Consider the following 17390-nt stretch of genomic DNA (forward strand, 5'->3'; position numbering starts at 1 on the left):
GGGAATTTAAAATTACTATTAAAGGAAGTGATGCTGTCATTCATCTACCAACCTAAAAATATAGTTAAATGTATATATAAAAAGTATCACATATAAAAGATGTGTACAGCTGACAGGCTGCTTCTGCTAGCTTTTTTTTTTTTGAAGCTATGACTTATTAAGTAGGTACAATAGGATTATTGTAAAAATTAAAATTTATAGACATATTAATCCAGTTATATCTACAGGAAAAACTCCTGGTATACTTTTAAATGTTCCTATTGTTAAATTTACTATGAATAGTAACAGATCTGTGTGCAACTCTATTGGTAAAAGACACATGTCCAACCTAAAGACTTTGGGCAGAAGGTTACCAGCATCAACGATAGCTAAACATTAAGTGGTACTTACCCATAAGTAGTAAGTGAACTGAAGCGCAAAAATTGCAATGCCTTCATTATCAAAGGATCCTGCCACTGACCGGGATATGTACCCTGGTACAATAGCAATAAAACAAGCAGCTAAAAGTCCTGCTCCTTGGTTCCAAAGTTCTCTAGTTAGCAGGAATGTAGATATAGATGTAAGGCCGCTAAAAGTTGGTGCAAGGAATACACACACATCTCTTATGTGAACTGTTATGTTCAATGTATTTAAAATCCAATGAATAAGGCCAGCTGTTATCATCAACCCTGGGTAAACCTAGAGGAAGGAAAGAAAGAAATTTAGTTACATATAAAACAAAGTACTCAAAAAGAACCATACACATTTTTTATTAGTACACACTATTTGTAGTTAAGATGGAAAGAAGAGCTTCCTTTCATGTGATATAAAATAAAATCTTTTTGGAATAGATACAAAGAAATTCATATACAGAATATACACTGAAATAAAACAGCAGAGAATATAAAACAAGAGTAATTAAAATAAAAAATATGTAATGATGTTTATTCCATTAATTATCTTCTTCACTTCTGAGCACTGTCTTAGTCATGTATTTTTCAGGCCTGGGATTTTAACACACTCTAGTCATGTTCTTATTATGTATACATAAAAAGGAGAAATGATAATTATAAGTCAGTCTTCCCTACTTTTAGATCCAAGATTCAGAAAGTAAACACTTCTACCAAGAAGAACCAGTCACTTGGGAAAAAAAAGAATGTTAAAAGGTTTAAAGTTCTATGTTCAAAGTCTTAGTGATGGGAAAGAAGATTAATAAACTTACACCCACCTTTATACCAAAGAAGGGCAGCACAAGAAGATTCAGTATTGGGGATATTCATTTCATATTATTCCTCAGTGACTAATATGTGTGCTTTTATCTGCATTCACAACCAAATCCTCAAAGGCTCTCCTTCTCCCGAGATCGAAACCACAAAGGTTATGTCACACATTCATTCCCTGACTGTCCTATTTAAATCTTCATGTCCCTAGTCTTTAGCTCACACCCTTGCTTTTTCTCCCTAGCATTTACTATCATTGAACACACTATTTATAAATCTTATTTTCAACTGCTCAACCTCACAAGAATATAAGCTCCAGAAGAAGAGTTTATTTGTCAGTATCAAGAACAATATAGGCAGAGTGGATATTCAATGTCTAGTGAATGCAGAGTAAACAGGATCGAGGGGAGAAAAACAGTACAGTAAGTTCTTACAATTCTCAAAAAATTCTCTTCCATTTCATATTTAATACTAGGTCTTACTGTATGATTTTGTCAAGCAGTAAACAAAGAAAATAGACATGAATTTGAAAATACTTCTCAATGTAAATCAACATATGCATATAATATGGTAGATGGACCTAACATTAAGAAAACAGTCAAAACACAAAGTAGTATTGAATGAAAGGTCCAAAACCAAAGACTCTCAACAACAAAGATATATTCAGACTTGGAGCTGGAGAGATGGCTCAATGGTTAAGGGTACTTGCTGCTCTTGCAAAGAGGACCCAGGTTCAGTTCCCAGCACCTACATGGCAGCTCACAACTGTCCATAACTTCAGCTCCTGGGGTTTCTGACCCATCTTGTGGCCTCTGCAGGTCCCAGGCACACATGTGGTGCACATACACAGATGCATGTATACATAAATTTAAGATAGACTACGTGTGTGTGTGTGTGTGTGTGTGTGTGTGTGTGTGTGTGTGTGTGTATTCAAACTTAAGGAAAAAAGGATACTCCCCAGATATAAAAAAACAAGGGAGTTCAAATTTAACTATGTATTCATATCACTACAGTCCACAAGAGAAAGCAAAAAAGCCCATGAAACCAGGTGTAATGTGGCCTTAGGGTCAGAGGTCGAGCAGTTTTAACTTGACACAGGGGCCAGAGAGAAAGCCTAATTCCTAGCAAAGTCAGATCCTGTTTATGAAACTAAACTGGATAAATTCTTCTCATTCATCAGGGAAAGGAACTCTGCCTTCCTTACCAAGTAGGAACAAAGTCCTAGAGATAAGATTGTTCCCAAACTACAGTAATATCAGGATGTAAGAAGCCTCAAAATGGGGCTGCGCAAACGACTCAGATAGTAACACTTGAAAAGCATGAGGACCTGGCTCCATCCCCAAGTCCCACGTTAAAAGCCTGCAGTGTTGGCACATTCTTGCAGACTCAGTGCTGAGAGATGGGGAATGGTATGGCGGGCAGAAGCAGGTAGATTCCTAGAGTTTGCTGTCAGTCAACCTAGCCCACTGACGGCGGAGCTCCAGGCCAGTGAAAGACTGCTTCAACAAGTAAGAACAGACCTAAGGAACATCTGTGGCTGACTTCTGACCTCTGCATGTACATGTGCTACCCCTACCCCTTTCTAAACACAGAAGGAATATGGCCTAAATTACAATGTGTTTTAGGTTATAATCAAGACTCAAAAAACTTAAAGGGTTGGAAGTTACATAGTATTTGCTAACTACAATCCATTTCAAAAAATTTTAAAGAGTACTACAGAATCCTCTTTTAAAAGTTATAAATGAACTTCTATGAAGGCATAGTGGTCCTTACCTATAATTCCATCACTTAGGAGGCTGAAGCAGAAGGATTACAGTTTAATGCAAGGGCTACAAAGTGAACATAAAAAAAAATCCCACAAGTAGAAGGAAATTCTAATAGAAATTAAAATGGAAGGATGATGAAAACACTCCACCAAAACTCAGTAAATGCTACTAACAGCATAGTGTGTTCACAGGCAACTGTGAATGTGACAGCTGTAAACACAGCCAATAGGCAAAAAAGGCTGAAATTACTAGAGAAAGCACAGGGCGTTGGGAAAGGAGTATAAAAATAAATTCAAGGATATAGAAGAAGGAAATGAATTTGAATTAATGATACAAGAAAGCCAAAGTTTATTTGGGGTGATACTCAGTGATATTGATAAGCTTCTAGCAAAGGCAATCAAGAAGAAATGACCATACAAACTTCCTCAAGTGCCACCATATCTTCCCCTTCTTCAGTTCTCCTTGCACACTGAATCCTAAGAACCTTATGCCAGCATTCCGGATCCAGAGAACTCTACACCAATTACAATCAAGGTTCAATTATTTAGATTAATTCAGAAGCTTGAGGCCTAAAAAGTTAAATTATTTTGATAATTCTAAATTTTATTTCCTTCCCCCCAAAAAAAGCTTTATTTTAAACTCAGTTGCTCGAGAAGAAAGCAAAAAATACAGCCTGGATTGAGGTGCTTTGTGAAAGATTGCAACTCTGGCTGTCCTAGAACTCACTCTGTAGACCAAGCTGGCCTGGAACTCACAGAGATCCACCTGTCTTTGAGTCAGGACCACTGCCTGGCCAGACAGCAGATTCTTAATCCAATCTCACACTTGTCAGAGGCCAGTGTGAGATATCCCACAAATATACTGCCAAGAATAGAGCTAAGAAATACCGGTTAACTAGCCACAGAGGCTGCTGTATTTGTGGACTCTATGCAGCTTTCAAAGACTCTCATCCCAGCAGCACTCAATGGTTTGCTCAACAGTTGACATTTAACATAAAGAACAGCTAAGATACTTACAGTGCCACCTACTATTCTTCCTAGTGGATACCATGCTCTTTCATCAAACCAATTTAAAAATTCATAGAACCCATGAGATGCAAGGTGATGTGTTGATCTATAGTTAAACCTGGAGAAAAGAAAAAAAGAACTGTTATAAAACTGGTTAACACAATACCTTTCTTTATATTTGATATATTGCTACATAAAAATTGCAATATTTCTTAAACTCAAATAATAAAAAAATCTGAAAATTTCAAGCCAATGCTTATACCTCTAATATAACTAATTATACCACCAGCACTCTCTTAAATCCATGTAGGAACTAGTAATGCTCAAATTAACATGTGACCATTGGTGGGGTCCAAGGCAGAGGGCTCAAATTTAACCAGGAAAACAAAAGGGATGCACAGAATTCATCGTCATAAAAGTAGTCCATGACTCAAAAAGACTAAGAACCATTAACAAGATGGCACCAAACTGAAGAAGAAGCATATGCCATGTCACCACTTACATAGAAACAGTAAAATGGTGTCTTAAAAACTAAGAGAGCAGACCATATTAGCACAATGAAAACATGCGTCTGGCAGTAGAGCTCAGTTTAGAGTGCTAGATGAGTACTTACAAAGCCCTAGGTCAACCCTCAGTATCACATACACACCAGGAAACACAGTGTGGTTTTAAAACAAATTATAATTAATCTCTGAAAAAGACAAATGAGAAGAAACAAAACTAAGGAAACCAAAGTCCAAAATGTAAGCAGAAGAAAAATGCAAAGTGCAGAGGGCAGTTTCAGAGCTACTCCACATTTAGCACAAAGCAGCTGTGGAGTGCAGGAAAGACCAGCATCAGTGGTCAGGGCAACACTAGAGGTGACAGCAGTACATCCATCAGTCAAGATTCCTTCCCTTACCACTGCCAAGAGGCAAGCAGGCAGCAGAGGCATGTGTCTGCTAGGGTGACATGTGGACACAAAGTGAAACAGTGCTGGACTCACAGAAGTGCACTGGAAAGTCAATTGGTGAATACCCCCCAAATCAAACGTTTAGAGAGCAAGCACCTTGAGAGTAAGAAAGTAAACAACAAAAGCAAACAAGAGCTCTATAGGAGGCTGTGGATTCTCATCTCTGAGGAGCCTGACTGGTTACAGGTTTCAGCTCCATGTGCCTGGCTCACACTGACATGCTGTGTGCCTTTGAGGAGGATGCTGCTCATGCGCTCTCTGTGCTATAGCGTCTTCACAGCTCCTACGTCGGGAGGTGGCTGTGAAGAGCAAACTACACAGTACCTGTGATTACTACTACCATGGTTAACACACATAGTAAAAGACCATTTCCAAGTTTTAATAAAACTATGATTATCCAGCTAAATCATAGATAGGTTATTTTAACTGGCGACAGTGAAGGGCAAATTACAAGGTAAAACAGTATGAAAAATAGAGAAATCAAGAGACACCCAAAAGTTCTTACACTCATCATAAAGATCACTAAACGCTACAATAATTGGAGAGCAGAATAGGCTCCAAACATAAAACTCAAAATGCTACTGATAAAGTGTAATTCACTCATTCCGAGAAGCAAAATGATACTCTATAAAGAAACAACAAGGCCGGGCGGTGGTGGCGGCGCACGCCTTTAATCCCAGCACTCGGGAGGCAGAGCCAGGCGGATCTCTGTGAGTTCAAGGCCAGCCTGGACTACCAAGTGAGTCCCAGGAGAGGCGCAAAGCTACACAAAGAAACCCTGTCTCAAAAAACCAAAAAAAAAAAAAAAAAGAAACAACAAAATCGGATACGCTTTTCAGTTTGACTACTTGATGCTGTATCACAATGGAGTAATATTTAAAATTTTTCTGAGAAGGGGATTTTTAAGATAAAACAAAAAAAGTTAAAATGCTCCTTGGTGCAACACAGGAATCCCCACACCACAAAATTATCTTCAAAAACAAGCCCCAGATGCCTAAATTACTGGTATACACAGAAACCACATGGTGCTGCAGAGCTCCAGATGCACTTATAAGCAACAATTAGTCAAGAGCACCACCCTAGAAAAGTAGAGTGACATCCTCAAATCTTGTGACAATATTGAATGGATGGGCCAGTATCATAGCAAGAGTCAAGGTTTAAACATTTCATAAAAAACAAAAACAAAACAAGACAAAACAACTTACTCCAAGTAATGATTAAGAACAGCATGTTCACCACCAAGATTGTCCTTGGGATACTTTTCCCTTTACCTAAGTCATGACCACCCCCCCCCCAACACACACACACACACACACACACACACACACACACACACACACACACACTGGACAAGTTTAGTAGAGCCATCAGCTCTGTAGCTGCTCCTCTCACTACAGGTAGCATCTTCTACTTAAGATGGTTGTGACAATTCACTCTAAAATTTCCCCCAAGAGACCCGAGTCATACCCAGGTTCTGAGCCCATGATGTCATGTTATCTCCCTGCCTGGACTTTCTTTCTCATTTCTAAACCCGAGTTGTCTGTCTTAAGTGATTACTCCCCCCCCCCCATGCCACAAAGGTACCCAACATCCAATGACAGGACACCTGAGACACTACCCCAAGCCAAACACACACTGTGTCTACTTTCAGAGTCTAGTGTCACCCCTTTCCCTCACATCTTAGATATCAAAATGACTGCCTGGTTATCTTTCATGACGTTTGTCAGCCTTCTAATCATGTACCACGACAGAGATGTGACCGAACTTTACCTCTCTTCATCAGACTCCTCACAGGCTTCATCTTTCTGCATCTACTTTTCACCAAAGTGGTGGAAGCTCTCACATGACTGCTCAGTCTTAACACTATGCTAGCTCCCTATTTTCCACAATGATCTTCAGTCCTGCAGATTTACCTCATTCCCAATGCCACAGTCCTTAGACTATTAAGCCCACGACCACCTGGGACACTGCTGTTATCCTGGTTAACTCAGTCTATGAACCTTGGCACATTTCTAAAGGACACAATGTTTGCATGGATCACATGCTGAAAGAGTGTCTCGGGCTCCATGACTGAAGTTCTGCATGGAGATGACAGAAAAGGCATTCTGTCAGACAGCCATGTAATCACAACATTAACGTCTTTCTAAAGTGACATCATTTCAGCTGTAATTCTTAAGAACCAAGCCTAAAGGAAAGCAAGGCATTGAGAGTCTACTGAACACTTAGTCAAGGGCTAAAAACCTGACTAGAAATGGAAGCAAAGTGCTGAGTCTTAGTTTAGTCTCAACATTTAATGCTGGCAGGAGGCAACTCTCTGAGAAAATATCTTATGTGTTCAAGTTCATTACATCTGTCTATATTTGAATAAATCCTGAGCACTTGTCAGTTTTATAAATCAACTCTCATTCTGTATGTAGCTCCTCTTTCCACTCTGCCAGTGGTATTTTAAATTACATGTGTTTGCCAGAGGTAGGCATAGGCTTGCGAAGGTCAAAGGACGGCTTGCAGGCATCTTTTCTCTCCTTCCACTGTGTGGGGCCCAGGGAATGAAACCAGGTCATCTCAGCAAGCAAGTGTCCTTACCCTGTGAGCAATCTTCTTAGCAAGCCAATGGTATTTTTAAATACTTCGTTTCTTTTTATTTGTGTGTATGTGAGTTTATGTGCATCATGTACATGCAGGTGCCTGTGGAGGCCAGAGGGTGTTAGATTCCCAGGGGCTGGAGTTGTGAGCCACCTGATGTGGTGCTGAGAACTGAACCCCATATCTCTGCAAGAACAATACTCACTCTTAACTGCTGGGCTACCTCTCCAGTCTCCTCTCCATGGTACTTTTTTAAAACACAAATTCTTGACATAAACCTAAATTTACACCTCCTCCCCGCACTGGACCAGACCTTTTGTTTTTGGGGAAAAAAAAAGTACAAGGGCAAGAAAAAGAAAAAAGGAGGTAGAAAAACAATGCTCTGCTCTATGATCATAAAAATACTGCTTATTTTCTTCATGATTAACAGTTTCAGTTTATTCATTAATTAGATCCTTAGTAAATCTGGAACTGATCACCATTACAGTTTTGAATTAAATCTTGGTATATGGGGGAATGTTTTTACTAGTAGTTTTTGACTTGTCTCTTTGAATTTCTAAATTATTTTTTCTTTTTTGTTTGATACAGGGTCTTACTATGTACCTCTGACTGGCCTGATATTCCCTATGTAGCAAATTCCTCCTGCTTTAGATTCTTCGAATTAAATTATTATTTTTTGTTTTTCGAGACAGGGTTTCTCTGTGTAACAGCTCTGGCTGTCCTGGAACTCACTCTGTAGACCAGACTGGCCTCGAACTCAGAGATCCACTGGCCTCTGCCTCTCCAGTGCTGGGATTTAAGAAGTGTGCCTCTTCATATTAATTTTAAAACAAGTTTGTCAGCTCCACCCAACACACCTGTCAAATTCCACTTAATCTCAAATTAATTTGGGAAGAATGAACATCTTTATAACCAGGATATATTCAATTCAAGAATATGGCTGACATCCGCTTATCTAAGTCTTCTTGAATGTTGCTCCACAAATCTTACAATTTCTTCCCCTTACAAGTCTTAAATACCTTTGCTTAGATTTAATCTCATTTCTAACATTATCTTTTTATCTAAAAAATGACTAACTAAAAACCCTGCATATGCTTATTAACACTTACATCATCACTAGATTTTACTACATGTTAAACATGAAAAATAATGAATATCCTGGTATTAAAAATAAAGAGGTATCTCAAAGATTCGCAGTTTTCAGAACACTAAAAGATGGGGTCATAAACTCCCATCTCATTCTGTCCCTTCAGTATCCCTGGCAACCTTTTCAATCACAAAAAAATTTACAAGTGAATACCAGGTTTTATTCAAAGTTAAATATTTAACAAAAACTTATACCATTAAGTTCCAAAATGAAATAAACTAGTTTCCAATTTAAGGAACAGAATTTTTTTGATAAAATATTAATTTCAAACTTAAATGTACATGTGTTTGGATTTACACAGATTACAGCAAACAGTAATAAGTTTATTTCTGCATTAAGTTTTTCTTGCTGTTAAACGGTATTCATCAATTAAGAAACCAAAGTTTCTTTGGGGTCTAAGAAAATACTGGCTCCTGGTCAAAGGACTACATACTAAATGTCTGTTTCCCTCATGGTTACATTAAACAGGAAGCGCCACAATCTAAATTTATAACTTACTACAAATCTGTTGCAGATTGGGTTGTTACTGCTAAGTTTAGTCTGGTTATTTTCTTTCATGCAAATTCTCAGTTGCAGCACTACAAATTCAATCCAAAGCAAACATAAGAGGCATTTAGATTAACTGTACGGCTATTCTTTTCCTAGTATAATCAATTAAAATAGAACACACTTATCACGGTCTTTTGAGCAATTTTTAGCACGGCCTTTCTCAGCACTCACCTGCCACAATCACACATTGTCTTCTCCCTTCTTCAAGCAGTCACTCAGCTGAGATTCCTAATTGTTCTCAAAGCTTCACTGATGAGTCTGCCTCCTTACACCCTAGACCATTTGAATTTGTGCTTTCAAAACATCATGTTGAACTACAGGTTCATCTCATTGTGTAATTTTTTGGGGGGGAAGGGGGGAGTGACTTTTGTACCCTGGAAGGCCTTCCCAGCTCTTGGCACTTCATTTATGAGAGCCAAGTAATGTTTGCAGTTTATTCTTCTAGACAGCCTAGCTTTATCAACAGTGACTTAAGTTTTTATGTCTTATCCTAAAATTAATCTGCTTGGGAAGGAATTCAGAGTCTCAAGCATGCCAGGCCAATGGTCTACCACTGAGCTATGATCCCACCCATTGTTTTAACATTATATAGTATATGTAAAATATGAGTCAGAAAAGCTGGAAAAATGATTTTCACCTAATTTAGAGCTAACACAGAAAGTCAGAGCAGGTTTTAGTCCCCAAGCATGCTATGAATAGTTCTGAAAGGAAAACAAGTTTCCCAAGGGCCAGCTCTGTCCTTTGTTCTAAAACACATTCTCCTCCAAAAGAGCATCCAAACATATGTATGCAATCAATCAACTATTGTGTGCTTCTTGAGGAGAGATGTGAGAAGTACTATTTTTACATAACACTGTTATTAAAATGATTGTCAAGGGCCTGTAAATAGTTCTACTCTACTCACCCTTTGTGGGTAGAGACAGTGTCTCACTATGGAGCTCTGGTTACTCTAAAACTTAATGTGCAGACCAGGCTGGCCTCGAACTCAGAGATCTGCCTGCTTTTGATTCCCAGGTACTAGGATTAAAGGAGTGTGCTACCATACCTGGTTCTACTCACTTCTATCACATTCTCAGATCCAAGATCAGCACATTTTTAGAGGTACAAGGTAGACACTGCAGCAATTTGGAAACCAGCCTTTATAAATACACATTATAAAAAATAATTTTAAAATGACACTCTATAGGAAGCAATAAAAAATAACAGGTGAGGACCCCAATCACTTAGCAGTGAGAGCACACTAATATAAGAGAGATGAGAAATAAACATTGTCTCACACCTTAAACGTTGAGCGCACAAATCTTTTACACCCAAGACACCAGCACAAGTCTAATTCAGCCTTTGCAAATCAAACCTAAGGTACACAGCAGAAACAATTAAGTCCAGAGAAGAAAAATAACAGAACAGGGGAGGGTACTGGGACCAATGCTGGTGATGGAAAAAAAGAAACAGAGAAAGGGCCAGGTGTGATGGCTCATGGGTGTAATCCCAGTACTCAGGAAATGAGGAAGGAGTAGTCCCAGGCCAGCTTGGGCTGGCTATATAAGGAGATCCTGTCTCAAAGAAACCCCCAAAACAAAAGAAACAGTATTATAAAGGGGAATGGAGTGGGTGGAAGGCTACTAAGCCCTGCTGTGTGGCAACATAATCCCTTTACTACCAGGTCCCTTGAATCCCCCTCTCCCAGGTTCTAAATTGCTTTAAGTTGAGAAATTAGGTTAATTATAGTTTATATTTTTTAAAAAAAAATCAGAAAACAGGCTCCTACAGAGACAAGACTCCTAGGAAGTCTTGTCTGACAAGACATTAGAATAACACATACCTCTATACAAGGCTACTCCATGCTTCACTTCTACAAAGTAATAATCATTTATTTGTACAATTCCTCAAGTATGTACAAAACTTCTGAGAGGTACTAAGAATAAAGACTGAGAAAGAAAACTGTGCTTTTCTGGAATTTAAGTACAATAAACACAAGCAGATCATTATAGATGGGGAAAGTACCAAAAATAGAAGTAAAATTCGAAGAGACAGAGAGAGACTGCTTTATTAAGTAGGGATAAAGTCTTTTCTCACACCATCTGTAAGACACTCAACGATGAAGTAGTCATGTATTCATAGATAGGGAAAAGAAACTAGGAAGCAAATGCAAAGCCCAGAAAGGTGGGTATTTGTCTTAGTTTGCTTTCTATTGCTGTGACAAAACATTTGGGCCAAAGCAACTTGAGGAAGAAAGGGTTTGTTTCAGACTGTGTGTCCCAATCACAGTTCATCATGAAGAGAAGTCAGAGCAGGAGCCTGGAGTCAGGAACTGAAGTAGAGGCCACAAAAGAACACTGCTTACTGGCTTGCTCAGCCTTTTTTTTTTTTTTAAACAATCCAGAACTACCTGCCCAGAGTGGGATGGTCCACAATGGGCTGGTCCCTCTCAAATCAATGATTATCAAGGGAATACTCCACAGACTTGCCCACAGGCTAATCTGATGGAGGCCTTTTCTTAATTGAAGATCCTTCTCCCCAGGTGCTTGTGGTCACAGTGCCTGAGAGGGAAAGTAGTTATGTTTGAAGACCTTTTAAACTTCTTGTAACTTGTGTTAAATACTATATTTTTTTCATTTATTCATCAGGCACATGTTTACAAACACAAACAGAACCTTCGAATGAGATGAATGGATGAAGACACAAATGTCTATCACTTGACCGAAGTCATACAGCTATGCAGTGGCTGAGATGGCAACTGTGGACCCCGCACCCACATTCTTCAACTTGATGGCAGGATCACTGAGAAGCAGCAGCAAGGTGATCAGTGGCTGCAGAGGTTCACTGACATCACCTTCTGGGCAGTTTACCTTGAAGGCGATTTCAAACTGCTTGGGAGTTCCAAAGACTCCCCTCTGTGAATATGTTCCTGACAAGAGTGGTGTTTTCTATTTAATCTGCAGTTCCCTGTTTATGTTTGGGTTCTTGTACAAATCTCATTTAATGAAAAGGTTCAAAATTAAACAGTGTTTAAAAAAACACTGGTTAAACATGTTTAAATATGTGTAAACAGAAACCACTGATAAAGTTCTCTTAAATGTTTTAAGATGTTGTGCTGTAGAGATAGCTCAGCAGTTAACAGCACTTGTTGATATAACTGAGAATCCGGTTCAGTTTCTAGCACTCACATGGCAGTTCACACCCATCTGTAACTTTGGTTCTAGGAGATACAGCACATTCTTCTGGTCTTGGAGCCAGGAATGGTAGCCCACACCTTTAATTCAGAAGGCAGAGGCAGGGAGATCTCTGTAAGTTGGAACCCCGTTTAAAAGGTTCAAGTTACTTGGGAAATAAAAGCACAGAAATTCAGCAAATGGCTGTGTTGCTTCAGATTTAGTAGAGTTACAACAACCCTTAAAGCCACCACCTCCTAAGGACCACATGCAGTCTATAAATGCTTTCTTACAAGCAAGTGCTATTCTCATAAAGGAAAACCAGAGCAGCATGTCTCCATCTCTATCTTGGGCCTTTCTCGAACGACATAACTTAGTAAGTTCAACTTCAGTCAGTCTTGATGGAACTTTTCTCAGTAAGCTGACGTCTAATCTGTGCTGTACACTTTACTTCTTGTCTTACAAGGGATGTGTAAGCATGAGCATAAAAGCAATCCCCCCTTTCTGCCAACAAGGCTCAACCTCTCCTCCCACCACAGACAAGTGTGCTCCCCAGTACTGAGAACTACTTTGGGAGATCAGCTACTAATACTGATACTAATAATAAATGTCTGCTACCACTCCAGCATAGCAATGGCATTAGTGCTGAATGTAGCAGAAGGAAAGAACAGGAAACCATTCTCACACAGAAAAATTGCTCTCTGTGCTTATATCTCAACAGAGTATAAAATGATTAATAGGAATTCCTATTTGATTAAAAAAAAAGCCATTTTGCCTTTGTCTTAGGGTTCTATTGCTTTGAAGAGACACCCTGAAAAACACCTAATTGGGGTTGGTTTATGGTTTCAGAGCTTTAGTTCATTATTGACATGGTGGCATGCAGGCAGACATGGTGCTGGAGGAGGAGCTGAGAGTTCTACATCTTGATCCACAGGCAGCAAAAGAAGACACTGGGTATTGGGCATATATGAGACTTCACAGCCCACCCCCACAGAGACACACTTCCTCCAAGGCCACATCTCCTAATAGTGCCACTCCCTACAGGCCAAGCATTCAAACACAGTCTATGGGGGTCATTCCTATTCAAACCACCTCAACCTTGATAGTACACAATATACACAATCAAAAACTTGGTAGAAATGAGAACACCAGGTCAAAAGGAAGGTGGAACAAAGGCAAGGGGTTTGGTAGGGAGTAAGAAAGGCAGCCAGCAGCCAGAACGAGAATGGAAGAAACGGAAGACAGACAGGTAAATTGAAAGCTTAAGTCTGTTGTTTCTCCTGTGAGTTACAGCAACATCTTCCATGATGTATAAACATGCATTCCGATATGAATGAATTATAAAGTTTAACAACTCATTCTCAATCTTCCTTTTTTGCTTTGTCCTTTACTAAATTTAAAAACCACATTTGACTTATGTCAAATTTCTCTGTCAATCTTTACACCGTATTACCAATAAGTGAGAAACTTATCCATACACCCACATTTTGGAAGTGAAAGAAATAACATCCATGTGAACACTTGTTTTGTCTTTCTCAAAAAATCATTTTCTCTGGAAAAAAAAATTAAACTAATCTGTCACTCCTTTGGCTTTAACTCTTAGATTACACAAACAGTATCCTGGATGGAGTATGGCCCCACCCTAAGGGGCAACTCGCCTTCTCCATTACATATTTCACTTCTCAGCTCTTCCCTGGCTAGTATTACTCTAGTATCCTGGAAGAGAAAAACAACTTCCCACACAGCAGCAAAGGCTATAAAATGAAAATTCAAGGAACCCTATCCTTAAACAAAACATATTGTCTTTATGGAAGAGAGATCTTTTTTTTTCATTTCAGAGCCCTATATTCCTTCCTAAAGAACTCTGCTTAGACATGACTGGCCCTATTAGAAAATCTATGATCAATCGACGAGATGTTATCTATTTGTAATACACCTACAATATAGATTTATGCATACACACAAAAAAGTGGAGAGCCAAGACAGAAGGTGAAAGGACATGCCAAGGCTAACAGGTTCTTCAGTTTCCACTCCACACAGAACAAGCATGTTCTGACTCTAATAAAAACCAGGTTTGCTAAACAGACGGTTTCCTCTTCGTTCTTATACTGCATCAGGGATGGTTTGGAATAGAGAAGCAGAGAGGGCAGTCAATGGAGCCCAGGAATTATGATACAATTCTGCAACCAAAAAGGTCAGAAATAGAGTAAAAACAGAAATGAAGCCAAGACACAACAAATACATCAAACACACTGACAGTGTTCAGCACAGGCAAGCGCTCAATATGGAATAATCTCTTGCCAACCTTATGGCTAGCTATGCTTCTCACAAGTTGGCAAAACTGGCAGCGGGCAGCATAAGCATCCCAGCAAACAGAGGCAAGGGCAGGCGGGTTCCTAACCTATCAGCCTCAAACAATGATACAATGTGGACTCCCACACTAGAGTTTACATAAAAGGGTTGTACAATTTCAAAACTGGTTTTGAAATACCCTCAATGGAAGTCACAAAAGGTGGCATCAAGTAAAAGTTAAAAAAAAAAAAAATTAGACTCAGACTCAGCAAGCAGCATTGGTCTACGTCAACAGTTTCAGAAACTGTGTCCCCATGACAGGGCAGCTTTGGGGTGATCCAACTGAGCTTATTTTCCATATTTCTGTCCTAGATGTTATGTCATTTAATAATTAGTTATTTCCATTAGGTAAGACAAAGACAGTTGCAGTTAGGCAAAGCATTCCATGACCACACAGCTGCTTTTCAGATCACTCTTGTATCAAAACCAAACAGAAACCTACACAGCAATCTAGCTTCTCACAAAACACTGAGGTAGCAAGAATTCAGAAGAAAATGGTTTCATCGGCTTAAAGGAAATAAACCCCTATATATTCAGGGAAGGCTGATGTTATTAGGAGCTTACAAATACAGCATTCACACTATCTCAAAACCATATCCAGAGCCGGCTAACTCTAGCATAGGCATGTCTTGTGAATTCTGGCACAGAAAAATGCTCGATTCTACATAAAGAAACAACAGACGCAAAATTCTGTAATAATGCAAATATTTCTCTTGAGAATGTGAGCATAAAATAGGTCACTAACTTTAAGAAACTATAGTTCTCAAGTAACTTTTACCTCCAAAATGAGGCTGGATATCTGGCATGCCTGCACAATGGTAATGGAGACCTGAGGCAGACTTGCTCTCTGGCCCTTAGGGCTGACATCTGACTCTTAACAGTATGACCAACAATCAAAGAACACAACACCTAATGCTAAAGACACCTGAATCACATACGTTATTTTTTCATTTTTAAAATCCGAAGTTAGGGCTGGGGAGATAGCTCAGTTGGTGCCTATGACTTCAGAAATGAGATGGAGAGGAGAGGGACAGGGAGATCCCAGATCTGTGGCTGGCTAACCACTGAGCTTCAGTTCAGTGAGACTTTGTCTCAAAATAAAGAAGTAAATATATAAATAAAGCAACAGAGCAGTCAAGAAAAAAAAGTCTGAATGAGCAAGTATATCTATCTTCACTAACAAGTACAAACAACACACTACACATCAAAATAAAACAAACCTGAAGTACAATTTCATGTATTAAAACAGATCTTCATGTTTTACTCAACAAGCTGATAGTACACTCCATTATCACCATCCTTAGCAATTATCACCACACCACCAGCCCAGAAAGTTCCAACATTTCTATGCATCTCCCTTTCCAAACAGTTTGACATCTTTCACCACACATATTTATCTGTTCATTCTCTGATTTTTTTTTTTAATAAATTGGATAGTTCAATATATTCCCTCTATTGACTACAATTCACACTGTTATTTATGGGGATGTTCACAGCTGAGAACAGTGATAGATGGATTAAGCATTCTCATACAGGCCACAGTCATTAAGATCACGTGTTTCATGTTTCTGGGTAAATGCTTTGTAATTTCACTTCTAGGCTATCAACATGTATTTAGAAAACATTAAGGGTTTCCCACAGGAGATATCACTGGTCCTCCCACCAGCAATGTGCAAGAGTCCCAGTGCCTCCCTGCCAGGCTCTGTCTGTTCTTAGCTCACCATATGTAACACTCTGGCACTGGCACTGCTTCCCTTACAAACCTAACTACCTACAGGACTCACAGAAGGCCTCTACAATTGGCATTTACCTTAAATCTGGGCTAATTACCAAGAAGGAAAACAGAAATGTTCTAGAAGGAGGAAAGAGCATTTATAAGGGCTAAAAAGTGTACATACCACTTTCATAATGCTAATAAAAAGCAAAGCTAGAGCAAGTCTGTGAAACGGGAACATGAATTAAATCTATGCTTTCATTACATCACATGCCTTCACAGCATCTGTCATTCTTACTTGTTCCAAGTCTGTCTTTCCCACTGACTAGAACCATGCCTGATTTCACAAGACTGTATCCAGGGTCTGGTATGTAAGAGGAGCTCATTAACTATTTCTTGAGTATATGTTGGGCAGTAGCAGATGGGAAGCAAGGGCTATGAAGGGCATTTGTGTTAGTTCTCTACCTTTGTGTAACAAGTTGCACATGCTTAGTGGTTTCCAAAAGCAGTCACTTGTTATTTCATACTTTCATGGATCACAATCCCAGCTGGATTCAGCATAGTTCTGAACCCAGCTGAGTTCTTCGAATGCATGCAGCTCCAGTCAAGGTGTAGGTAGGGCTCGGTTCTCCTTTGGGAGCTCCACTGGGAAATAACCCCTTTCCAAGTTCACTTAGGCTACTAATTGTGGTGACAGGTCTGAGGGTCCAAGTGACTTAACTCTTGACTGAAACATCACAAAAATCATCTGCACTTGTCAATATGGTTGTTTATTTATGTATAATACTAGAAAGGAGTCTCTGGTGAAAGCCTGCTCAGAAGACCAAGTAAGCCTAACAGAATCAAGAAATAGAGAAGTCAAATTCAATAATGGTGAATACAGACTGCAAGGCAGGTCAGAACACTGTCAGCTGAGAGACATTGAGACAGGTAAAGACAATTGTCACAATAAGCCTGGTGACCTAAGTT

At 39.2% G+C, this 17390-nt stretch overlaps 1 protein-coding gene across 1 annotated transcript in view; it reads right to left on the minus strand.

The window, feature by feature from the left end:
- Positions 1 to 17390, minus strand: part of Stt3b (STT3 oligosaccharyltransferase complex catalytic subunit B) — a 77497-nt gene that overhangs the window by 40342 nt on the left and 19765 nt on the right. Inside the window, exons 2-3 of the mRNA XM_006970254.3 lie at positions 3982 to 4090; positions 391 to 678 (exon numbers count right to left, since the gene is read on the minus strand). Of these exons, the coding sequence (XP_006970316.1) occupies positions 391 to 678; positions 3982 to 4090 (397 nt within the window). The remainder of the gene's footprint in view (positions 1 to 390; positions 679 to 3981; positions 4091 to 17390) is intronic.

This window comes from Peromyscus maniculatus, chromosome 7 (assembly GCF_049852395.1).
Source record: "Peromyscus maniculatus bairdii isolate BWxNUB_F1_BW_parent chromosome 7, HU_Pman_BW_mat_3.1, whole genome shotgun sequence".
Taxonomy (NCBI): Eukaryota; Metazoa; Chordata; class Mammalia; order Rodentia; family Cricetidae; genus Peromyscus; species Peromyscus maniculatus.